At 39.4% G+C, this 26,369-nt stretch overlaps 1 protein-coding gene across 4 annotated transcripts in view; it reads left to right on the top strand.

Annotated features, from left to right (window-relative positions):
• The window catches only part of haspin (histone H3 associated protein kinase), an 84,663-nt gene that overhangs the window by 9,250 nt on the left and 49,044 nt on the right, over positions 1–26,369 (top strand). For 2 of the 4 annotated variants that reach the window (XR_009654289.1, XM_060916481.1), the window contains exons 4-6: positions 7,667–7,897; positions 8,181–8,280; positions 24,698–25,230. Coding sequence is in view for 3 of the 4 variants with exons in the window: in XM_060916481.1 (XP_060772464.1) it covers positions 7,667–7,897; positions 8,181–8,280; positions 24,698–25,230 (864 nt within the window). In the remaining variant the exon portion in view is untranslated. Of the gene's footprint in view, positions 1–7,666; positions 7,898–8,180; positions 8,281–14,237; positions 14,277–21,720; positions 21,988–24,697; positions 25,231–26,369 lie in introns of those variants that run through there. The other 2 variants (XM_060916482.1, XM_060916483.1) reach the window with 2 other exon arrangements.

Raw genomic sequence — 26,369 nt, 5'->3', positions numbered from 1 at the left:
GCCCGCGGGGTCCCCATTTTCGCCCAGTGTAACATTTGGAAGCAAATTAGAAGTAGATTAGACACATATCTTTAAAATTTTTCATGGGCCATCCGGTTTGATGCTTTTGAAACGCAGATGCAGTGTTTCCCACAGACCAGGTAGCAATTTGTGGTGCTCCACTGTGCCGATGAGGGAATCGTGCGCGGTGGAGTCGGTCATTGGGGTGTATGCAAAGTGTTTACAGCGGGCGGTGTTCAAACACGGTATTTTTCTTCAGAGTCACCTGCTGGGACTATTTTAAAGCTACAAGAAGCATTTGAGATTATTCAGTTCAATCTAAATTCTTTTAAGTTCTTTAAGAGAAGACAGCTAAAACAAATTTTCCCAGATCCCTGCCTGGTTTCATTCCTCGACCCAACTTTACATTACAGGGCAGGCCACTAGTTTGCTGGGCTTGATGTTGGTGGAAAACCTGTCTTTTAAATTTATGAAAATTACTCACCAAAATTGAAGTTAAAGTTTAGCTTTTACTAGAGATGCACCGATTGCAATTTTTTGGGCCGATTCCGATTTTCCATGGAGTGTGACCTGCCAATTCCGATTTCATTTTTTCAAACCACTTCACAGCATGCACAAAGGCTATTTTCTTTTTATCTTTAATAGAACATTCTGCCAGATTTTCAGTAATAAATTTTCAACACCTCAAAGGTTGAAAACAAACAAAGACATTGTTCTTTGTAAAATCTTTCTTCATGTTTGGTATTAACACATTAATTCCTGAAATAGGAAATTCACACACACTTTTTTTTTTTTTTCTTTTCCCATCCAATATCTGGCACAAAAACAACTTCCCCCTCATATATTATTTGCCTACTGCTATGGAACACACTTTCATAAGCCTATTTAGATCTGAAAACTTATGCCTTATAGAACAACCCATTTCTTCATTCAGTATCAAAATATAAAAATAATTTCCAGTCATATTTGTACCATAGCCATTCTATCATCTTTGTCAAATGTGTATTTGTAGAGTAATTTCCAATGGAATCAAGTGCAACCAAGGTTGTAAAACAAACAAAGACATTTTTTTTTTTCTTTCTACCTTTGTACAAAATCTAACTAGATGTTTGGTAATAGGCTAACGTATTAATTCCTGTAATGGGAAATTCACACAACCACAAACATTTTCTTTTCACATCCAATATCTGGCATAAAAAAAAATTCACTATATTTGGATATCCAAATATAGTGAATTTTTTTTGTTGTTGTTAACAGCGCGCACGCCGGAGCTCGTTAGGCGCACGGGACTGACACTGTTTTGCGCAAGCGCAACACAATCGCACTAGAAAGCATGTTCAAGCTGCCAATGTAGCTGCAGTCTTTTTAGTTGCGAATTACGAGTATCTCCACTTTCATCTCTGTGATACACAAGTTTTGATCGGCAGAAAATCGGCATATTTTAATTTTGACCGGCCGGTCATGGCCTATCACGTGAAAATCGGCCGATTCCAATCGGCAGCCGGTTAATCGGTGCATCTCTGGTTTTGACCTTTAGTTTTTTTGCCTTTTTGGTGGCAATCTTTCAATTATTCTTTAGTTGACATTCAATGAATAAATTGCAAAAAACAAGCTGGAGGTTTTTATTTTAAATATTGAACTCAACAATTACCTCAGCCAATACTAAAATGAAATGAATAGTATAATGTAACAAAATAATAAAATATCATAATTAGATGTAAGAAACCACTTAAGGTAACACCAAGGCAACTAACAATAATGAAAAAGCATTACCCTAATTGGTGCAAAGCCTGCATGCCCCATCAGAACATTTAATTCTGCGTGGCTTCCTGAAAAAAAACTCCAGTGCCCTATCGTAAGGGAAGTCATTGCTGAAGTGGGATAAATGGGATAATGCAATAAGGCCGGTTCCTCACGTCAAGCTGCTACTGTATGCATCAAAATTGGTTTATAGCCTGACTCAGGGATGTCCGTTTCCTGTAAGCCAAGAAGGCTATGATAAAGCTCATCATGAGCACGACGTAGGCTACCTTTTAAAATAAGGGGTCGGAAGGCGAATTGGGAAGGCTGCGTTATTTTTAATTAGCCTAACTTGCAGTCCGGGTATATGCGGAACGGCAGGCCTGTGGACACGTGCCTCTCTCTCTCTCTCTCTGTGTGTGGGTGTGCGCGTGCGTGAACGAGAAGAAAGAGCACTATGAATGAACGGAATGATACGCAACTGAAAATTTTTTTTTTTTCAAAATCGCGAGTCTGATTGTGTGGCGATAGGAATCCATTGTGTGGCGCTGCGCCACACAATGGTCTATGTATGGGAAACCCTGAGATGGACAATTGCGGAAATTACCTGTAAATGTCTGCTAGTCTGTCCTTATTTCCCCACACTGGTTATATAAATGACTATAGCTATCTAAGTAGACTTCTAGCGACCAAAGTACAATAAACAACAGAAATGATGAGACAAAGCTGGGTACAGAGTGGCGTTGTGAAACTTGTATAATTTATCCTGAAAGTGCAAACCAGAAGGTGATGTAGTAAGGAAAACCACCAAGACCACATGAAGAAAACTTGAGAGGAACCAGACTTGAAAGGGAACCCATCCTCATTTGGCTGACACTGGATAGTCTGATAATAAATAATTTGCTTGTGTAACTATGTGCTGTATAGTCAAAATGTACAATAGTGTAACTCCTTATAGGTTAGTTATTTGTTATAGTTAATCCTCTTGTGTTTTGTCTTCAGGAGACCTATCTTATACCAAATGGCCTAAGTGCTATGAAAAATTTTAGGGTTCCATGCTTGTGGCCCAAACACACACACGCGCACTATCCTTCTGGTGGTGCAGCTAAAGACGTGACATTATCCATAGCCACATCTTACGAGCAATATCAATATTTAACATTGTGTTCCTTTTATATACCACCTGATCTTTTTGTTACACTACAAGAATTGAATGGGGCAGACGTAAGTAGTGTGTAATGTACACTTGATGTCATTACAGCAGAAAAATATCAGAAGCTGGTTACGAGTAAGCTGAAGCTACAATTGGTATCATTATCTAGTCTTTCTTTCTTTTTCTTTTTTTAAAAACCCTGCTAACAACCCTACATCACCAAAAAGTGAAGTAGCTTCATCTCGCACTGAAAAAATGAGAAAAATCCAACCTTTTTAATTGAAATATATTTAGTCAGAGAACAGCAAATCCCTCAAGAAATAATGTTCAATAAAAACGCATGTGCCACTATTATTGGCACCCCTGGAAATTATAGTGAACACAATGTAACTGAAGCATGTTTCCAATTTAAATTGTACATGGTTGAGTTGACTGGAGTGTGTAGGAACTTTCAAGCTGTAATCCATGACTTCCTGATTAACTGGGGTACAAATATGAGGTGACAGAGGCCAAATTCCCTTAGTCATCCATCGACATGGGAAAGACGAGAGAACGCACATGTGCGTTGACCATCAGTCAAGGAATGGTTACCAAAAAAAAAAAAAAATTTAGCTACTTGCCTGAACATGCCTGTTTCTACTCTTTGGACAGTAATTAAAAAAATTGGACACGAACTGAAACTGTTTCAATTCACCTGGAAGAGAACCTAAGTTTATTCCCCCCCCCCCCCCCCCCCCCCACACACACACACACACACAATGAGGAGGAGGGCAAGAGAGCCAAAAAAAAAATCCCCAAGGATCACTGTTGAATTACAAGAAAAAGTAAAACTTTAGGGTTTCCAAGTCTCCAAAACCACCATCAGATGTCACCTCCATGCCAACACGTTATTTGGAAGGTGCCAGAAAAAAAGCTGCCTTTTTTTTTCTTTTTGTCAGTTCACCACAAATGTAAGCACTTGAAGTTTGTGAAGTGTTTGCTGTAACAAAAATGGAGCTTTTCAACAATAAACATTGCAGGTGGGTTTGGTGTAAAAGGAAGGATGGCTATAATGTAAAGAACCTGATCCCAACTGTAAATTATGGTGGAAGTTCTGTGATGTGGGGCTGTTTTTCCTCCAAAGACCCTGGAAACCTTGTGAGGGTACATGGCATCATGGACTCCATGAAACACCAGGACATTTTAAATCAGGATCTGGCTGCCTCTGCCTGGAAACTAAAACTGGGTTGTTATTGGATCTTCCAGCAGGACAATGATCTGAAGCACATGTCCAAATCAACACAAACGGTTAGCTGACCATATAATGAAGAGAAGGGGCGAGTGCACAAGAGAGGGCCTAAGACCCTGGATGATCTGGAGAGATTCTGGATATAGGAATGGTCTCCAATGCCCTACTCCTGTATTCTCTAACCTTGTAAAATGTTCTAGGAGAGACTCTGTGCTGTTTTACTGGCAGAGGGAGGCAGTTTTACTGGAAAAGTATAAAATGCAGGGATACCAAGAACAGTGATGCATGTTTTTGTTAAATAATTCTTTCTTGATGTGGGATTTTTTTTTTCCTTTTCCTGAATACATTTATTTCAATGTAAGGACATCTTTTGTGCACACCTCTTCAGATCACCCCACAGGTTTTTCACTTGGATTAACATCTTGGCTCTGGCTGGACCATTCCAAATCCTCTTTTGGTGAAGCCACTGCTTTGTTGTGGCTGCTTTGTGCCAAAATGGACTGATATATTTAGAGCTATTCATGATTCCATCCACCTTGACTAAAGCCCCAGTTGCAGCTGAAGAAAAGCTGCTCCAAAGCATGATGCTGCCTCCATCATGCTTCACTGTGGGTATAGTGTTTTTGATGTGCTGCTGTTTTTGTGCCAAACATACCATTTGTAATTTATGGTCAAATAGTTCAACCTTGGTCTCATCAGACCATAATGCATTTTCCACATGGTTGTGGGAGACTGGATATATCTTTTTGCAAAGTTTAGCCAGGCTTGAATGTGGTGTCCCCCCCCCCTTTGAGTAACTGCTTTTGTCTTGCTACCCTACCCCACAACCCAGTTGCATGAATAATATGACTGATTGTTGTTACATGTAGGGAACAACCAGTACTTTCCAGGAAATCCTGCAGTGCATTTAATGTTGCTGCGGGCCTCGGTGGCCTCTCTGACCAGCTTTCTCTTTATCTTCTCATTAATCTTGGAGGGATGTTTTGATCTTGGTAGAGACATATTTTCTCCACTTGTTGATGACTGTCTTCATTGTGCTCCATGGGACATGTCATGATTTGATACCTTTCAACAAGGAGATCCTGTTCATGTTTTGAAAGCTCTTTGTGGCCCATGGCTTTTGGAGTATGATGCAACCAAGAGGATCTCAGAATAATTCTACAGGAACAGCCAAACTTTATCTGAGGTCAATCAGAGCCACCTTGATTGAAGTCCGGTGTATACTAACTACTCTTTAAGATGAGACTGAATGTGATTGGTTGATTTCTGAACACAACAGCCTTTATTTCCCCATTCGCAACGCATTGTGGGATACAAATTTGCAACCTGAGAGAACAATGGAGCACATGAATGTGCGTATGAAATGTGGAAAACTGACTACAATAAGGAAAAGTGAGAAGACCCTGTATTGCGAAAGAAAGGAAACGCGGGACCAAACTAATAAATATCGGAGATGTATCCGATCACTCCTTCAATCAAACTTTGAGATTTTTTTTTTCCTCTCCTCGGGCTCATGTCTGAAACAGTGGGTTATACAGGAAATTCATGAGGTTATACTAAAGTCGAGTTTAGGAAAGTCTATTACCGGCATTGCAAAGATGGTGGCGTGTTCGTATTCCCAAAACTATTACTTCTGATCACTACACTTGGTAAAAACATTAGGAAACACAATCAAAAAGATGAATGTAACAGCTTCCCTGATGTAGTGGACACTGAAACAGGCAGGCAGGATCAATGTCACTTTCGTTTTTATTTTTTTAAACTGTCACTTAACAACAGTTTCAAAATTAACTGTGTGCCACTGCACTGATGTGATTTCAGCCATGGGAAGAGATCCTCAATCCTTGCTCCTTCTCACAACACAGACACAGAGCACCTTCCTCCGCCTCATGCTCCATTCACAAACCGGCACTTGACCATGCCCCTGCTGCCACAGTGAAAAAGAACCATATACCCAACGAAATAAACTGCACAGTGTGATAGCGAATTGAGAGGTTGTTCACCAGAAGTTGTGCAATATAGATGTATAGTCTAATTACACACATTTTCGCTCAGCGGCCTTCACCATCGCAATGATAAAAGGACCTTCTATGTAAACTATCTAATGCACAGGAATAATACTTGCATTGTAAAATCAAGACATAATTTTCGTTATGACTAACAAATATTGGCTAAAATATGCTCAATGAAAAACGAACTTCAACAAGATGAGTGACCAGGCTCAAGTTTGCCTCAAAAAGATGCATATTTGGGATAATTGCAGCATGTTATTCACTAATTACAATATTTGCAATAGGGAGAAACATACTAACCAGGATTTGATGTGTAGGATCCATTGGCTCGGTGATATTTTGTCACAACTTGAGTACTGAACTTGCAATGCGAATGGTATAATTAGCTCCTCGTTTCACGGTAAAATGACAACTGGGTCAGTGCACGGTCAATGAAAACTTGCGCATGTGCACTTCCAGACTTCCTCTCTCTGCTTAAGTGTGCAATTTTCATGCGCATTATTTGCTAGGGAATCCCCTCAAAATAAATAAATTCCCAGACACAGAATGGCCTGGTGCGTGGGGCTTTTTTTGGGGAGGAGGAGGAAATATTACAGAAATAAACCTGTATCACAATGACTAAATTTCACTTTTTTTTTTTATGAAATTGAAAGACCATCTTGCTTTAAAAGAAAATTGGAAATCTTGCTCACAAGTTATCAATTTCATTCCAAGTTTGCGGACCTAAAAATCGAATACTAAATTTTGCATAATTTATCCCAACCTTAGCAAATCAAGTCATCCTTCAATCTTCCTAATCTAGTACCATAAGAATGAACTGATGAGGTCTTCTTTAAAAAAAAAAACCTACTCCCAGACAGTCGTGGTAAAACTGGTACAGGAAATAAGCATTCTGGATATTTAAACATCATACAATTTCAATATGTCTAGATTCTTACATAGAGGCAAAGAGTGCTGATCTCGATTAGAAAAAGGTGGTGATTCACACAGCTTTTTTCTGAAAGATGAAAACTGATTGGAATATTGGATTTATATGCTCATTTACATGGCCACATCCTTGATTTATTAAAGGGTGTGCACAATTATGCAGCCAGGATTTTGTATGGTCTTTTTCATACATGTATAATATTTAACCCTAAACAGTTTCTGGTTTATTTTCACCTTCACTTTTGCAATAAAGGTTAAATAAGTTCTGACAGGATTCATCTGGTTGCATTTTTTTTTTTTTATCACAAAAAAACCCCTACCATTTTACCAGGTGTATGTATGTATATATATATATATGTGTGTGTGTCTATATATATATATATATATATATATATATATATATATATATATATATATATATATATATATATATATTTTTTTTAATATCCTGTGTGTGTGTAAAATATTATATGCATGCGCTGTTAAATTTAATTACTTTTTAATTCTGGCAGACAAAAGCGTGTGTAACCTTCACAGGTTTTAAATGATTTGTCAAGATATTCTTTTATATATTCAGTCCTGTAGTTAATTTATGTCCATATGCAGGAGGAAACCATGCACCAAACTAATTAAGAAGACTGCAGTTACAAGCACGTCACCAGGCATGCATGGCTTCGCATCCCTCAAGGCGGAACATTCTACTCCATACACAAGGAAGAGGATAAGAAAAAAACAGCCTGTTCTCAGCAACAGTGAGAATGAGGGTGGCAGTTTTGTCTCAAAGAAATGTTCAAATGCCTTTAGGCAGAGTACATCTTCAATTTTCCAACATATGAAGTAAGTAGTTCTTCATGAGACTTTTAAACTGTATATACAAAGTATGACTTTTGAAGTGACCAGGGAGTAACCCTCATGACTGGAGTTGAAGAAACCTAAAGTTTTTTTTTGTTTGTTTGTTTGTTTGTTTGTTTTTTGTCAAAATTTGTTTTTGCAGACTTTTAAGACAAGATAATTTGAAAATATCAGCCTGAACGTCTAACACACCTGATGATCCCTTTCTTATTTTTAAAGTGGGTGTTTATATGATGGCTACATATTGTGGTTCCTTGTTTCCAATTAGGCAAGGAGAGTCAGTTGGTCGGCCGAATGTGGACAGATTCGTGACACGACGGAGGAGGGTGCTCCACAGGCAATCTGAAAAGCACCGTTTGGAAGAAAATGTAAGAAAATTGGTGTGTGTGTGTATACACACTATACTGGTGTGTCTCAAACGATTAGAATATCGTGAAAATTGATGCAAAACATTTTGAACATTAATTCTTCAGTTTTTATAAATAATGTATTGTAGACTCGTCATATGTAAACAAATGTTTCAAGCCTTTTTCTATTTTAATTTTGATAATTATGGCCTACAGTGTAAAAAAAAAAAAAATCAAAGAATTAGTGTTTCAAGTTTGAGTCAAACAGTATAAATACTGTGTATTTCTCAGTCTAGTTCAGTACATGCAACCACAATCATGGGGAAGACTGCTGACTCCACAAAGCGGGTAAGTCACAAAAGGTCATTGCTGAAAGGGTGTACAAGCAACAGGGATGACTGCAGCCTTGAGAGGATTGTCAAGAAAAGTCAATTTAAGAACTTGGGAGAGCTTTACAAGGAGTGAACTGAGGCTGGTGTCAGGGCATCAAGAGCCACCATGCACATGTCTTCAGGAAAGGGACTACAACTGTCACATTCCTAATATCAAGCCATTTTTGAATCCGAGACATCATCAGAAGCATCTTACCTGGGCTAAGGAGAGAAAGGACTGGACTGTTGCTCAGTGGTCCAAAGTCCTCTTTTCAGATGAAAGTAAATTTTGCATTTCATTTGGAAATCAAGGTTGTAGAGTCTGGAGGAAGAGTGGAGAGGCAAAGAATCCAAGGTGTTTGAAGTCCAGTGTGAAGTTTCTGCAGTCTGTGATTTGGGGTTCCATGTCATCTGCTGGTCTTGGTCCACTGTGTTTTGATCAAGTCCAAAGTCAGCGCAGTGGCTACCAGGAGATTTTAGAGCTCTTCATACTTGCATTTACTGACAAGTTTTATGGAGATGCCAATTTCCTTTTCCAGCAGGACTTAGCACCTGCCCACAGTGCCAAAACTAATGGCTTGCTGACCATGATATTACTGTAGTTGTTTAGCCAACTTGCCTGACCTGAACCCCAAAGAGAATCTATGGGCTATTGTCAAGAGAAAGATGAGGAACACCGGACCCAAAAATACAGACGAGCTGAAAGCCGTTATCAAAGCAGCCTGGGCTTCAGTAACGCCTCAGCAGTGTCACAGGCTGATCGCCTCCATGCCACACCCCAGCGATACAGTAATTCATGGTAAAAGACCCCCAACCAAAAAGTGAGTGTATAAATGAAAATGCTTTTTTCAGAAGTTGGACATTTCTGTATTGTAAATCCTTTCTTGATTTTTAGGAAATATTCTAATAATTTGAGATACAGGATGTCTGATTTTCATGAGCTAGAAGTCATACTCATCAAAATTTAAAACAAAAAAAAACTTGAAATATTTCACTTGATGTAATGAGTATAGAATGTGAAAGTTTACCTTTTTGAATTAAAAAAACAAAAATTTTCACGATATCCTAATTGTTGAGATGTATGTGTCCGAGACATGAATTTCATGACAGGGTGGAAAATGTACTGACAGTACACCTAATTTGGTTAAATGTCCCTAGTCAAGTTTCACCTTGACCAGATGCTTTTGGTAGTTGTCAGAAATCTACTGGCAGAATTTGGGTTGGGTATTTGACCACTCTTCTTGGCAGCATTAGTAGAATTAAATTACAGTTGTTGGCTCCCAAAAGCTTCTGGTCAAGGTGAAACTTCACCCAGGGACATTCAAATATTAGATATGTATTAACCCCATTTCAGGAAAAGTTGGGATATTTTCCAAAATGCAATAACAATCTGATTTGCTAATTCACATGAACCTTTATTTAAGTGACAAAAGTACAAAAAAGATTTTCAATAGTTTTACTGACCAACTTAATTGTGTTTTGTAAATGTAAAGGAAGTTAAAATTTGATGCCTGCAGTGCACTCAAATTTTGGACAGACAAAGTAAGACTGAAAAGTTGATGGGGTACACCATTTTGGAAGATTTCACAGTAAGCAGGTTAATTGGTAACATGATTGAACCTTTGGTAGTGCTCCTTTTATACCCAATCTTTCTGAGCAAGGATGGATCATGGCTCACTGCTTTGTGCCAAAATTCGTGAGAGAATTGTTAGTCAATTCAAAAAGAACATTTCTTGGTGCAAGATTTTCGGTCTTTCAAAATCTACAGTACATAATATTGTGAAAAGATTCAAGGAATTCAGAGACATCTTGATGTGTAAAGGGCGAGGTCAGAAACCACTGTTGAATGTGTGTAACCTTTGATCTCTCTGTGGCATTGCCTGAGAAACTGTCATGCTAATGTGACAAACATGGGCTCAGGAGTACTTTGGAAAACTGTTATCACTTAAGAGTTTGCTGCTGCAACCAGAAATGCAACCTGAAACTGTATTATGCAAAGATTAGATTAGATAGAACTTTATTGATCCATTTGGGAGGGTTCCTGTAGGGAAATTAAGATTCCAGCAGCATCATTACAGGATAAACAGAGAATAGAAAATGGAGAAAAAACTTCTAGATAAATTAAATTATTGACATGTACAAATATAAAAAGAGTAAGATATGGGGAAGAGAGAAGGGGGGGCAGCAGGAGATATATTGCACATTGTCCAGTATTGCTTATTGTTAGGCTAGCCTACTGCTCCTTCCTGTCCTCTGTCCTCCTGTTACCCCTCCTCCCCCCCCAGAGAGGAGTTGTACAGTCTGATGGCGTGAGGGACAAAGGAGTTTTTAAGGAAGTCATTCATCAACTTTTGCAGAAACGCCACAGATTTCTCTCGGCCTGAACTCCTCTTGGATGGACCGAAAGACAGTGAAAACGTGCTGTGATCAGATAAATCCACATTTCAGCTTGTTTTTAGGAAAACTGGACGTCGAGTTCTTGGTGCCAAAGGTGAACGTGACCTTGCAGTTTATCGGAGAAAGGTGCAAAAGCCATCATCTGTGATGGTATGAGGGGAATCAGTGCTCATGGCGTGGGCAAGTTGCATGTACAGTCGTGCTTGAAAGTTTGTGAACCCTTTAGAATTGTCTATATTTCTGCATAAATATGACCTAAAACATCAGATTTTCACACAAGTCCTAAAAGTAGATAAGGAGAACCCAGTTAAACAAATGAGACAAAAAATATTATACTTGGTCATTTTATTTATTGAGGAAAATGATCCAATATTACGTCTGTGAGTGAGTGGCAAAAGTATGTGAACCTTTGCTTTCAGTATCTGGTGTGACCGCCCCTTGTGCAGCAATAACTGCAAATAAACGTTTCCGGTAACTGTTGATCAGTCCTGCACACCAGCTTGGAGGAATTTTAGCCCATTCCTCCATACAGAATAGCTTCAACTCTGGGATGTTGGTGGGTTTCCTCACATGAACTGGTCGCTTCAGGTCCTTCCACAGCATTTCAACTGGATTAAAGTCAGGACTTTGACTTGGCCATTCCAAAACATTAACTTTATTCTTCTTTAATCATTCTTTGGTGGAACGACTTGTGTGCTTAGGGTCGTTGTCTTGCTGCATGACCCACCTTCTCTTGAGATTCAGTCCATGGACAGATGTCCTGACATTTTCCTTTAGAATTCACTGGTATAATTCAGAATTCATTATTCTATCAATGATGGCAAGCCATCCTGGCCCAGATGCGGCAAAACAGGCCCAAACCATGATGTTACCACCACTCTGTTTCACAGATGGGATAAGGTTCTTATGCTGGAATGCAGTGTTTTTTTCCTTTCTCCAAACATAACACTTCTCATTTAAACCAAAAAGTTCTATTTTGGTCTGATCCATCCACCAAACATTTTTCCAATAGCCTTCTGGCTTGTCCGCGTGGTCTTTAGCAAACTGCAGATGAGCAGCAGTGTCTTTTTGGAGAGCAGTGGCTTTCTCCTTGCAACCCTGCCATGCACACCATTGTTGTTCAGTGTTCTCATGAACATTAACATTAGCCAATTTGAGAGAGGCCTTCAGTTGCTTGGAAGTTACCCTGGGATCCTTTGTGACCTCACTGACTATTACACACCTTGCTCTTGGAGTGATCTTTGTTGGTCGACCACTCCTGGGGAGGGTAACAATGGTCTTGAATTTCTTCCATTTGTACACAATCTGTCTGACTGGATTGGTGGAGTCCAAACTCTTTAGAGATGGTTTTATAACCTTTTCCAGCCAGGTGAGCATCAACAATGCTTTTTCTGAGGTCCTCAGAAATCTCCTTTGTTCGTGCCATGATACACTTCCACAAACATGTGTTGTGAAGATCAGACTTTGATAGATCCCTGTTCTTTAAATAAAATAGGGTGCCCACTCACACCTAATTGTCATCCCATTCATTGAAAACAGCTGACTCTAATTTCACTTTCAAATTAACTGCTAATCCTAGAGGTTCACATACTTTTGCCACTCACAGATATGTAATATTGGATCATTTTCCTCAATAAATAAATGACCAAGTATTATAATTTTGCCTCATGTATTTAACTGGGTTCTCCTTATCTACTTTTAGGACTTGTGTGAAAATCTGATGTTTTAGGTCATATTTATGCAGAAATATAGACAATTCTAAAGGGTTCACAAACTTTCAAGCACCACTGTATGTTAAGGTACCATTGATGCGGAGGCATGTATTGGGATTTTAGAGCTACATATTCATCAAGGCAACGTCTATTCCCAGGAACTCCATGCTTATTTTAGCAGGTCAATGCTAGGCCTCATTCTGCACAAGCTACAACAGCATGGCTTTGTAGACAGAGTGCATGTGGTTGACTGGCTTGCTGCCAGTCCACATCTGTGTCCTGTTGATAATGTGTGGGGCATCATGGAGAGGAGGATAGGACAACATCAACCATGGACTGTTGAGCAGCTATAGTCTTGTATCAAGCAAGAATGGATGTTCCAATTGGAAAACTGCAACAATTAGCATCTTCAGATCCCATACGATTTAAAAAGGGTTATTAAAAGGAATGGTGGTAATGCCTCTGTCCCAGCTTTTTTTGTGTTGCAGGCATCAAATTCTAACTTCATTTATATTTACAAATGACAATTAAGTTGGTCAGTAAAACTATTAAATCTTTTCTTTGTACTTTTGTCAGTTAAAAGTAGACGGTCTTTCAATTTCTTAAAATCGGTAAAATTTAGTTCCCTCTGAAATTTTTGTCAGGGAAGAAAAAAAACAACAAAACAACCCAGGCCATTCTGTGGCTGGGTAGTTATTTAATCTGAGGGGATTTCCTAGCAAATAATGTGCATGAAATCACTCTCTTCATGCAGACAGAGGAAGTCTGTGTGCGCATGCGCAGGTTTATCTTGACCGTGCACTGTCAGTTACATCATTTTGCTGTTAAATGAATAGCTGATCTCCCCCAGGTGCTCGCTGACCACCAATGTTTTAGTTTTGGTCCTGCGTGTCTCTTTTTTTTTTTTTTTTTTTTCTTCTTGCTTTCTGTTACTGTAGTCTCTTTCACATTTCATTTGTACACACGTCCTCCAGTTTCCTTTCCTGTTTCAAATTTGTCCCACAATGCCTTGCGCAAACAGGGAAAGCCCACCATGTGATGCATGATGTAGTATCTTGTTTTGCATCATGGTGAAGCAGGAAAAAAATTGCAGAGAATTTGGGGTCACATGGCCCTAGATTCATTAATTGTTCCATTTTTAAAAAAAATAGAATAATAAAATTGGAAGTCCTGTGACTTCAAATTCAGTAACTTTTGGTCCACTGAACAAAAATAATTGGGTGTTGGGGAAAATTTCTTTATGACCTAAACTTGAAAAATCTGAAAGGCAGTATAGCTTTAAATAAAGGTGCATGTGAATTAACAAATCAGATTTTTGTTTTTATTGCATTTTGGAAAATATCCCAACTTTTCTGGAAATAGGTTTTGTATATTTTTGACCCTGGATGTATAATTCTGATCCAGTGTTGATTTCAGAAAACCCAAAATAATTTAAAACTTGCGCACCATATTCTTTCTATTTTTCTATGAACGATTTATTCTGTTTATTCTTCCCCAGAAAAAGAACAGTCTAAAGAAATCATTCTAAGCCATAAGTGTATGTAAGCATATGACTGCAACTGTATATACACACCATGTACAACTCTGAATCCAAAAAACTTGGGACTCTGTAAAACGTAACTTAGAATTATTTTCAAATCCCTTTCGACCAACTCTATTCAATTGACTGCAATACAAAGACAATCTTTTATGTTTAAACTGAACCTTAATTGTTTTTTGTAAATGTACACTCCTTGTGAATTTGATGCCTATAGCACACAAAGTTGGGATAGACACAACAAAAGACTGGGAAAGTTGAGGAATGCTTTAAAAAAACCCCACCTGTTTTGGCATTAGAAAGGCTCAGTCATTCACAAGCAAGGAATGATTTGCAAATCCTTTTACTCTTTTTATATTTTACAGAATATTCCAACTTTTTATTAGGGTTGTATAAAATGTGTTTACTCTTTTTATATTTTACAGAATATTCCAACTTTTTATTAGGGTTGTATAAAATGTGTATACACAGTCAAGTTCATAAGTATTTGAACATTGTAAAGGTGCACAGTGCATGAATGACAGCCCCACCCATTTTCTAAAGGATTACAAGTAATTGGACACATGGATGCTCTGCTGTGTCATGGCCAGGTGTGTGTTGATCCCTCACTTACAGGTCAACAGAGAATTAGTCTTGATTTGAAAAGTGTTGCATTTGTAATCTGTTGCTGTTAACACTCGATAGAGTGCCAGTGAAGCGAGCCCTTACTAGGATGAAAAATAAAATGCAAAAACGGATAGCAAAGCGTTAGCTGTGTAGTGGGGCAGCATAGCTAACCTATTGTGCATTTTGTGATACAAGCACCAAATTTGGCACAAATGTACATTGACATATGGCGAACATTTTCAGATATTGAGCCACTCGGAATTCTCTCTTCATGTCCGCCATATTGGAATTCAAAATGGCCGCCATTTGAAATCTACATTTGCGCTTATCTGACCTAAACTTCACTTCCCTGTTGTTTCCATTCTGTGGACTGTTACATGAAGAATAGATATTTTTATATTCCAATTAAATTTAAGGTAATACTAGCACTGTTTGCCATCCAGACTGGTCCTATTGCAAGAGGATAGTGATGACCACATCAGTGGATTTTATACTTTTCCTCATTAAATAATATTTGGTGCAGGTGATGACCTAATCAATACCTCATTAAGTAAAATGAGATGTGTTGGAATCCCAGCACAGACACTGGAATGAAATGGCTGCCGTACACAGAGATGCTGATTTAAGAAAAGATTTAAGTGGTCTCTTCTTTTTTTTTTTTTTCCCAGAGTTGTATGTCATGTCTCTACACAAAATAGCCCATATTATTGAGAAATGGATTGATCAGTATAGTTTGCAAAATTATTTACAAATAAAAAAATTTGTCAACTATTCACCCTCCATTGGTGTCTCATCTCATCTCATTATCTCTAGCCGCTTTATCCTTCTACAGGGTCGCAGGCAAGCTGGAGCCTATCCCAGCTGACTACGGGTGAAAGGCGGGGTACACCCTGGACAAGTCGCCAGGTCATCACAGGGCTGACACATAGACACAGACAACCATTCACACTCACATTCACACCTACGGTCAATTTAGAGTCACCAGTTAACCTAACCTGCATGTCTTTGGACTGTGGGGGAAACCGGAGCACCCGGAGGAAACCCACGCGGACACGGGGAGAACATGCAAACTCCGCACAGAAAGGCCCTCGCCGGCCCCGGGGCTCGAACCCAGGACCTTCTTGCTGTGAGGCGACAGCGCTAACCACTACCCTCCATTGGTGTAAAACCCCTAAATTAGTTATGGTTAAATCAGCTGAAAGTTTCCAGAAACTATGAGGTGATTTCCATTCTAAAGCCAGTGATTTGATTGTAGAAAGCTCCAGGGTTTATTAGAGAGCATACTTAAGCAAACAGCATCATGAAAACCAATAACCTATGAAAACACATGCAGGACAAGGTTCTGAAAAAGTGTCAATTAGGGTTTGGTTATTAAAAAAATATCCCAAACTTGGAGCACCCACAGAGCAATATTAAATCCCTCATTTTAAAAAAAAGGAAAGAATTTGGTACAATCATGAGGAAGTCATCCACCAAAAGTCAGTGACTGAGTAAGTAACCAAGAGGCAGAGGACGGAATAGATGCTCATTCTTGTTCATCAGCATTATCTAGTTGTTCCAGTTAAACTTTCAGGAACACACACCTTCTCCTGCTTGACAATGCAGTCACCTTCACCCTTCCATCCATCCATCCAGCCATCCATTATCTGTAGCCACTTATCCTCTCCAACAGGGTCACAGGCAAGCTGGAGCCTATCCCAGCTGACTACGGGCGAAAGGCGGGGTACACCCTGGACAAGTTGCCAGGTCATCACAGGGCTGACACATAGACACAGACAACCATTCACACTCACATTCACACCTACGGTCAATTTAGAGTCACCAGTTAGCCTAACCTGCATGCCTTTGGACTGTGGGGGAAACTGGAGCACCCGGAGGAAACCCATGTAGACATGAGAACATGCAACCTCCACACAGAAAGGCCCTCGTCGGCCGCTGGGCTCGAACCCAGGACCTTCTTGCTGTGAGGCGACAGTGCTAACCACTACACCACCGTGCTGCCTGTCACCTTCACCTACTTTAGGATAATTAGCCTATTGCTTAACTGTTGGAACTCCTTCAGGTTCCATATCAAACCTAGAACAACACAGAATCTAATCAATAACTCAAACTTGTCAAAATTTTTACTTCACAGACTTTGAGTAAAATGTTGTCTTGTCAAAAATACATGATGATGAATATTCATCTCTCATGAATTAAGTGGAGTACTGTAATAAAGTATGTCATTTTGAAAAATGGATACCAGCAAATATTGCCATGTACTATAAAAATATTTGACCCAGAGGTAATCGCACATATAGAATTCAAGTGGCGGCCATTTTGAAATCCAATATGTTGGCTAATTTATAAAGATACACAATGCAGATTGTAGCCATCGGATTCCTTTCCTCCCAAAACATACATTTGGACACCAGAATCGAGTCAATAGCAGCATTAGACCCAAAGATAATCGAAAATGTAGATTTCAAACAACGGCCATTTTGAAATCCAATATGGCGGCTCATTGGTACAAAATATGTGATGCAGATTGTTACCATTGGATTCCTTGCCCCCCAAAACATACATTTAGACACCAGAATCGAGTCAATAGCAGCATTAGACCCAAAGATAATTGAAAATGTAGATTTCAAATGGCGGCCATTTTGAATTCCAATATGGCGGACATGAAGGGAGAATTCCGAGTGGCTCAATGTCTGAAAATGTTCGCCATGTATCAATGTACATTTGTGCCAAATTTGATGCTTGTATCACAAAATGCACAATCCTTTTGAATATTCGAGCTAAACCGCCCCACTAGTGGCCAAATTCACTAATTATTCCATTATCTAAAACAACAAATTGGTGAGCTCAGGAACACTTTAAAGTGAAGGAGACCATGAAAAACAAAGTGGTGGTGACGGAAGCAGTACTTACCCGATTTACTTACACACACACACACACACACACACAAGACCAGATCAAGAACACACTCCAGGAGGTAAGCATATGTGTCAGTCAACAATCAAGAAAGTACTTCACCAAATAAAAAAAAAAAAAAGACCAGCTTGGTATCTGCCAAAAAAAATTTAAATAACAATCTGTTCTGGAACATCTTATGGTCAGGTGAGACAAAGATAAATTTGTACCTGAATGATTGGAAGAGCAGAGTATAGAGAAGTGAAGGAACTCCTCATGATCCAAAATATGCCATCTTATTTCTTTGGCATCTAAGGGCAGTATCTCACTGGGCTGCAACTAGTTGGAGACACAATTGCGATAAAATATGCGAATTAGTGACAGTTTTCACTTGGAATCACACTGAATTGATATTCACATATTTAGGGCCTCCGATTTTCCGCAATCGCGGAAAACGGACGGAAATCGCGGAAATTGGGGTCAGAAACGGAATTAGTGCTCAGAAATGGAATCTACGGAGCCCCTCTGGTGACATGGGTGAAAAAAAAAAAATTCTGTGGCCACGAGTTAATAACGCGTGGGAACGAGATCCTATTCCGTGGCCATGACTTGTTTAATGCGTGGGAACGAGATCCTATTCCGTGGCCACGACTTGCTTAATGCATGGGAATGAGATGATTATTGGGTGGCCACGAATTAATAACGCGTGGCCACGAGATGATTCAAGTTCCAGCCTGATGGGATGATGTCCAGTTTTTGAGTGGCCGTCAATTGCGCAATAAATACAGGATTTATCCTGTATGATGAAATCTATAACTTCCCCGAGGTCAGCATATTGTCTATGTTTGAGCCCGTGCTTTTTGAGCAGCTGAATTAAGTGTCTCTTGCTCAGAATTACTTCGTGTCTAACTGCAAGTGATTTAAGGATATCATTATAATTCATTCCTAGATTAAAATAAAACGAAATCAGATCAAACTTGTCCATATTTGCGGCTGAAGCTACTGATGCCAGAAAGTCAACAGTCTCAGTGATGAAATGACTAACACTTCTCGTGGCCACGCGTTATTAATTCGTGGCCACCTCATAATCATCTTGTTCCCACGCATTAAACAAGTCGTGGCCATGGAATAGGATCTCGTTCCCATGCGTTAACGCATGGCCACAGAATATTTTCAAGCACAAAGGAACTCCTAATGCTGTATTATAATGGTGCTCTTGAAGGCAGATTTTGAACAGTCAGATTTCCATTAGTAGTTTGCACCAAGGCTTTTCAGTTTAACATTATATAATAGCAACTGATTATTTTCATGATTTAATGGTTTATGTTCTTAAATAAGTTATGTTCTGAAGAATGATTTTCTATATAGAGTTTGAAGACTTGTGCATTATTAAATGAATAATTTACAGGCAAATGTAAATTAAACTAATAATAGAGTTAACGGTTATAATTTGAATCATTTAAAGTATATATTAAATGGACACTGTCACACACTTTGTTAGACCTGTCGTTGCACTGAAAACATTGTAAGCATAACAACGAATAAAAGTTTAAAAAACATTTGATAAAATGATAACTGAGATTGTTTTATTTAAATGTACATGTATAAAGAGTAAGGATAACCATAAAAGTATTAATATACAATATAAAGTTTTAAAGAAAATAGCAGGAGCCAGTCAACAATCAAGTTAACAGCACTAATTAACTACAGTCTTAAATAAATGAAAGAAACACATTTTCAGTGAAGTGAAATTTAGTGTCGATTCTAAGGTGCATTTAAGATATTAGACTGTGTACAGAAAGTAAGTTTAAAGCTTTATATGAAGTTGTACTACAGCAGGCCAGTAAAGTAGGATTACAGGGATAGATGCACAAGGACAACAAACATGCAGATGCCTCCCAACACCAGTTACCTGAAACAAAATTTCATGCATTTATTACATGTACTTAAGAATTCTGATTCTGAATTATGTCCTTTTATATGCTGAAAATCTAAAAATGCCAATTTAGTTGTCATTTGAGCATATTACTGAAACAAATTGTCTGAAATGGAATTAGCCATTCTCTGAAACGGAATTTAATGTTTTTTGAAACGGAAAATAGGAGGCTCTACGTATTTTACCGCAATTGTTGTCTCCAACTAGTCGCAGGCTGTCGCAGCCTGGCTTTCCCTTGGCAGGCAGGGAAGTAAAGAAAGCCTCACGGAAACTGACTTGAGAAGGGTTCGCGACAGCTTTGCGACACCAGCAACGCATTTGTGGCTATTTCGAGAGAAATTTTGTCGCACTAATTTTTTGAACATGTTCAAAATTTCAGTGACGAAGGAGCGACATTTTGCGACTCATGCGAGGAAATTGAAAAGCCCCGCGAATGTTTCGACACTTTATTTGAAACTCTCGCGAATGACGTTGGCAATTTATCGCAAGCTGTTGCAGCCCAGTGAAATACTAGCTTAAGGTTGCCAATGGAACTGGTTCTCTTGTATTTATTGCTGATGTGACTGTTAATTAAAAGCAGCAGGATAAATTCTGAAGTGTATCGTACCATATTATCTATTCACCAAATGGGATGGTGTTTTCAAAGTGCAGATGGACAGTGACCCGAAGTATATGAGGTCTGGCTATTAAATAATGAGAGTAATGCTGTGATTCAATTTTAATATGGGGTGACCCAAAAACTTGCATTTCAATTCCTTTCCTCTTCAACACATTCCCCTTCTGCAACTACACAATTCTGTATTTTGGTCTTTTACTGATCAAAGCAGTGCAGTAGGTCTTGTGCCATTAGTTGTCTCAGAAGCTCTGTTTTATTCTTCTCTTCTGGAATTTCTGGTTTCCTTGACTGCAGACTTGATTTTAGGGAAAAAGGGGGGGGGGTTGTATGGTGCTGGATCACGTGAATCGGGATGGTGGTCAAATACTGCAATGTGCTGCTTGGCCAAAAACTGCTTCACTGAGAGCTCCAAGTGTGCTGGCTCCTTATTTATTCAGTTTCACCAAAAATTTTAAAATGATGCGTAGGGGTGGGTATTTATTTATTTATTTTATGTATTTATTTATAAGACAGGTCAGAAAAACATCTACTTCAAGTGATGCATACTCTTACTTTCGTGGGTTGTTTATGCTTGGCCATTGGTCAGTGTGTGCAATGTACTTTGCCCCAGTCCCTTTATTTAATAGCCACACCTCATACTTTGAAACCCAAGATTTAAGGCAAAGGAGTGGGATGAGCCAGCTTGCCTGAATCAAATTAAGCACTTCTTTCAACTGCTGAAGGCAAAACAACTGAAGATAGCTGCAGTACAAATCTGTCAGAGCATCAGTGGGGGGGGGGATTAAGATCTTGTGATCTCCCTGAAAAATCTCACCATCGATCAGGTCATGCAACATTGGGGTAACCATGGACAACCAACTGTCCTTTTTAACTCACATTGCTAAACTGTCTCATTCATGCCAATTGCTCCTTTACAACATTACGAGGCTCTGGAGATTTCTATCTCCAGAGGCCACTTGGGTGCTTGTTCGGTCCCTTGTCATTTCCAGACTGGACTACTGCAACTTGCTCCTTGCAGGTCTGCCTCTGCATGCCTTCTGAGTTTTGCAGCTATAGAGGGTATGCGTAGATATCACTTTCCAGGACTTAAAGCTCGTAGGCAAAGGTTTTCAATTTATGCACATTTGAAACTTTATATGTTAAAAACCCCTCTGTAATTTTCTTCTGGTCCCAAGAAGTATTGTTAATAAATAATAATTAAAATAACACAGCGCGGATTCCGGCAAATTTCTGTTCGGCTATTTTCATGACCACTTGGCACGTGACGTCATTTAAGCCAAACAAACCGCTTGAGTTGAGTCCACTTCCGTTTACTTACATTGCCGTTCGACTTGAGTGCAGACGCGCGTTCAGGAATTTCCAAAGAAAAACCATGCCTTATTGTTGTGCAGTGAACTGTAACAACGGGACTGGTTCAGGAAGAAGTTTTTACCTTTTTCCGAGAGGAGAAGAGGCAGAGTGAGTGGATTGGCTTTTTCCAGAAGAGGTGGAGCAAGAGGATTGGCTTTCTGAAAAAGGAGAAGAGGTGGAGTGAGTGGGTTGGCTTTTTCCGAAAGAGGAGACAAGGCGGAGAGGGTGGATTGTGCACGTGAAACAAAATCAAGCAGTCAAAGAAGAAACAGAGCCGCAACGCTCAAGCAAAAAGGAGAAGATTGGAGGTAAACATTTTTACTTTTGCTTGCAATTGACAAGTCAAGAATCCTGAGGGATCCTGTACAATCATTGTGGAAATGAGACCAAGGGATATTTCCTCGCTTAAAGTAGGCTATAAATAGTATAATGCCGTGGATGGTAGGCTAATGTGGCCTACCGGCGCACTGTCAAGTAATCGTTAGCTATATCCACTAGGGAGGGCAGTTTAATTATTCTTCAAAAGGGCTCTTATTTAGTATCACACAAGTAGGAATTTATCATAACTACCAGGATAAATTGTTTGGGCGCGAGTCTTGTTGAGGTCCGGGGTCACCGCGATCAGAGTCGGCCGAGTCGCTGTCTGATTCAGAGGCTACACGGTCAAACCAGTGAGCCACATTCACAGATTGCTTCACAACGGCCATAGGTTCATACATGTATGGTTTCACCTCTCGATATTTAATTTGGAGAGTTCCTACTCAAAATCGCTATCGCTTTCATACATTTTACACAACCTCTTATGACCAAAGTCTGTACACGTGTGCTCAGTTTGCAGGTAAACACAGAGCTGCTCCCAGTCTGTTTGGCTTAAATGACGTCACGACGACTGTCCCCTGCTGGTGAAAGTGTGCATAAGTGAGATTGTAAACAAACCTTCAGAAATTGGGCAAAACAGTATATTTTAACCGTTTGATTCAATTTTAGGGTGCAAATTAGACACTAGGAAGATTAATTTGCTTTTTGGGTCGTTCTTCTAGACAAATTGATATTCTACATTTCACCTTCAACTGTTGCCTATGACCTTTTAAAGATGATTTATTTGCTTAAATTAAGGGCAGTTTCTCATCAGCAATCCTTATGTTCTTCCAAAGAACTGGAAATGCATAGACTTTGACGTGGCCAGGAATTGTGTTTCCTGACATTTACACTAACATGGAAAAAGTAAGTGAACCCTATGGAATTACCTATGTTTATGTATGAATTTATCTTAAAATATGGTCTGATCTTCATATAAGTGGCAATAATGAACAAACACAATATTTTTACTAATAAGACAAGCAGTTATAATCTCTTTTTATTGAACATAGCTGTTAAACATTTACAGTGCTGGTGGAAAAAGTAAGTAAACTGGATTTAATAACTGGCGGCAATAATGTCAGAAATGCTTTGGTAGCTGTGGATCAGACCTGGACAATGTTCAGGAGGACTTTTTGACCATTCTTCTTTATCGAACTGCTTCAGCACAACCATATTCTTAAGGTACCTTGTGTGACCAGCTCTATTCTGTGGCATGGTTCTCATCAGCAGGTAATTTTTGTGAAAAGCAAACTCAAGGTTTGTGTCAAAGAAGCTCTAACCCACATCTCCAAATTTGTTTGAGTGGAATCCAGGTTTGCTAAATCCTGTCTCCAATTAGGTTTTTTTAATGTTTGCCTACGGGTTCACATACATACTTTTTCCAACATGTACTGTGAATGTTTGAATGATGTATTCAGTATGGACAAGAACAGAGCAATAATTGGTGTAGATTGTGTTTTGTTCATTATTGTAATTTGGATGATCAGACCATATTTTAAGAAATTTGTACATAAATGCAGGTTCACTTACATATAGAGTGGGAAGAAAAATTATCTGATTTTAATGCCAGGGAAATGCACTAGTGCTGTCAAAAATGTTGCGTTATTAACGCGTTAACTTGACTCAATTTTAACGGCGATACTTTTTTTTATCGCGAGATTAACGCTCTGTGACATGATGTAGGTTTTTCATAAGCTTTTGAAACTGCCAGGAACTTGGAACAGAAAAACGATAGCAGCTAGACTGTAATGCCCCGCACAGCCAGAGTCCTCTGCCCCCCCCCCCCCCCCCCCCCCCCCCAAGAACCAGCGCGGGCAGGGCGCGCTAGTAGAGATGGGATTTATGGCTCTTTGATGGGATCCGCATCTTTGTGATCCGTTCTTTGAAAAGAGCCGTTCAAAAGACTGGCTCATTTGGCTCTTTTTAAATATTTATTCAGTTTTAAGAAGACAGCGTCTAAAGAAGCCAGATCCCTCTGAACTGTAAACTCAATGCTATCCCAGAAATCCTTCCTGTAATATGCAAACTTGACCGCCTCTGATTGGACAGCGCGACGCATCAACAGGCAGAAAGTGTAAAAGTACAAAATGTGTTAAGTGAGCTGAAACAGTAAAGATCTGATTCAATGCAATATTTATCAATGAACAACTTAAAGTTAATATAATAGTGTACTTTTATATTATAATCAAGCATGTCAAGCCTACCGTCACTGTGAGTTGTAGACTAACTCAAGCAGTAGATCACTTCATTTATGGTTCTTTTGCTAGCACCGGTGCTCAGCTTAGGTTTCACTTTGCAGTGGCTGTGTCAAGACGTTATGCTTTGCAATAAAAAAAAAACATTGGTACAAAGCAAGCCCATTCACCTTGTTATGCTGATAAGAGAATTACAATGGTTTTTCATGTGACAAAAATGTGCGATTAAATTGCGATTAATCGCGAGTTAACCATGACAGTCGCGACATTAATCGCGATTAAATATTTTAATCGCTTGACAGCACTAAAATGCACACAACAAAGCCTGTGAAGGCATACAAAAGCATCGCTGCTTAAAGTGGGATTAAAGTGGGATTAATCTGGCTATAGAAATGTTAAAATTGATCTGCTTTTCTATTGAGAGAATAACAACCACCCCCCCTCTCTCTCTTATCCTCCTCAGCTTGGAGTTTCCAGCAAGGCCCTGAATGCATCAAAAGACTTTACTGGTGGTGTTCCTTCATTTTCCCATTATATGATAAATTGCAAACAGCCCACCACTCAGGAGGAGTCAAATACTAAGTTGTCTGCTGTGTTTCACAGTGGTGCGCACAATCGTTCAGGCATGGTTTTACGTGAAGTCTCATTTAACAGTGTTGAAGAGCTGATGATGTCCTGTAAACGCCCACTGCTGTGCAGTACCCCATCCCATTGCCTTGAGCCCTCTATCCATGAGACCTCATCCTTTAGCTGTGATGAGTTAGACAAGCCTCCACTAAATGAAAGTACAGCCAGTGATCAAATGAGCAAATCAGGGAAACACTGCAAGCTCCAGAAGTACGAAGGATGTGCACAATACTCCCCAAAAATTGAGACCATGCACCAGATGGAAGTGTGTGCCAATGCACAATCGCCGCCAAGACTGGAGAAACGTCGGACACGCGCAAGTGTTGAATTCGTGTCTTCTCGGCCACACCTGAAGCAGTTGAAAGAGAGGCAAGTTGTTTTTATTATGCATGTTTGTGAATCTGTATATGAATAGTCTAAAGCATTTTTGTGTGAAATGTGGCTTATCTTACAGAAGTATTTGGACCATGAAATTGAGCTCAGGGCATTCCGTTTTCATATCTACAATGTGATTTTTACCTGTGCTAAATTCGTTTGGTGGACAGTTGACAGTCCATGTTAGTCAGTGGCAACAGTGGTTGCGTTTTTCATTGTCCGTCATTTTGACGGACAGGGTCGTAAAAATTCCGTCATTGTCCATTATTATCTGTCATTTTATTTTAACTTTTAAATGACAATGTATATAGGCTATAAATGCTATATATTTAATAACTTGTGTTTTCATGGACTCATTTTCATTTAAAAATTAATTCACAGAACAAGCTTGTATTATTTAATCATTTATTTATGTATTTATGATGCAAAAAGATGAACAGAGATTCTGACGTTCGGTCACTTGTGAACCCATTTTCCCTCCGCTAAAAACATTGGCTGTTGTGCCTTAACGGGCATACGAACAATGTTATTTTACAACGTAGCAAGACAATTGCAGTTAAAATATGAACAGTCCACTACAACGATTTAAGTGACAATCTAATTTGACCTGTTTGCGTGAGCTCAAACCTTCCTTCTGGCCCGCATGGACTTAAATTGGGAGCTCGCTTGTGCATAATCAAAGTCGTCAATGGAGACTGCTGCCGAGGCAATTGTCATTAAATTTTGCGTCTTTGCCTCGGACAGATGACTTCTCATTGACGTTTTAATTTTATTCTGAAGGCTGAACCCGCGCGCTGCTGCGACACTGGAGACTGGAATAACCAGCGCCACTTCAGCCAAAGTTCTGAAGTCGGGAAACCTTTCTCCCAGGGAAGTGATCAGAAGCCGGCAAGAGCCTCTGAAAGTTGGATTTCCCGACCCTGCTAGTACTCTCTTCATAGGGAGGAAATCCTGCAGCATGCGGTCTTTCTGCACCAGTGGTGCAGCTGCACCCCGTGTCTCGGCTCGGCGGAGCCTGGAACCTGACACGGAAGGTCTTAAATAAAACGAAGTTATGTTTAAATGTTAGTTTGTCTACCCGTGCTCTCATTAAAATGATAGTTTAGCAGATATTCGAGCAGTGATGTTCCTAA

This window comes from Neoarius graeffei, chromosome 3 (genome assembly GCF_027579695.1).
Source record: "Neoarius graeffei isolate fNeoGra1 chromosome 3, fNeoGra1.pri, whole genome shotgun sequence".
NCBI classification, from domain to species: Eukaryota; Metazoa; Chordata; class Actinopteri; order Siluriformes; family Ariidae; genus Neoarius; species Neoarius graeffei.
The sequence above is the reverse complement of the archived record's forward strand: the minus strand, read 5'-3'. Positions and strand labels throughout refer to the sequence as shown.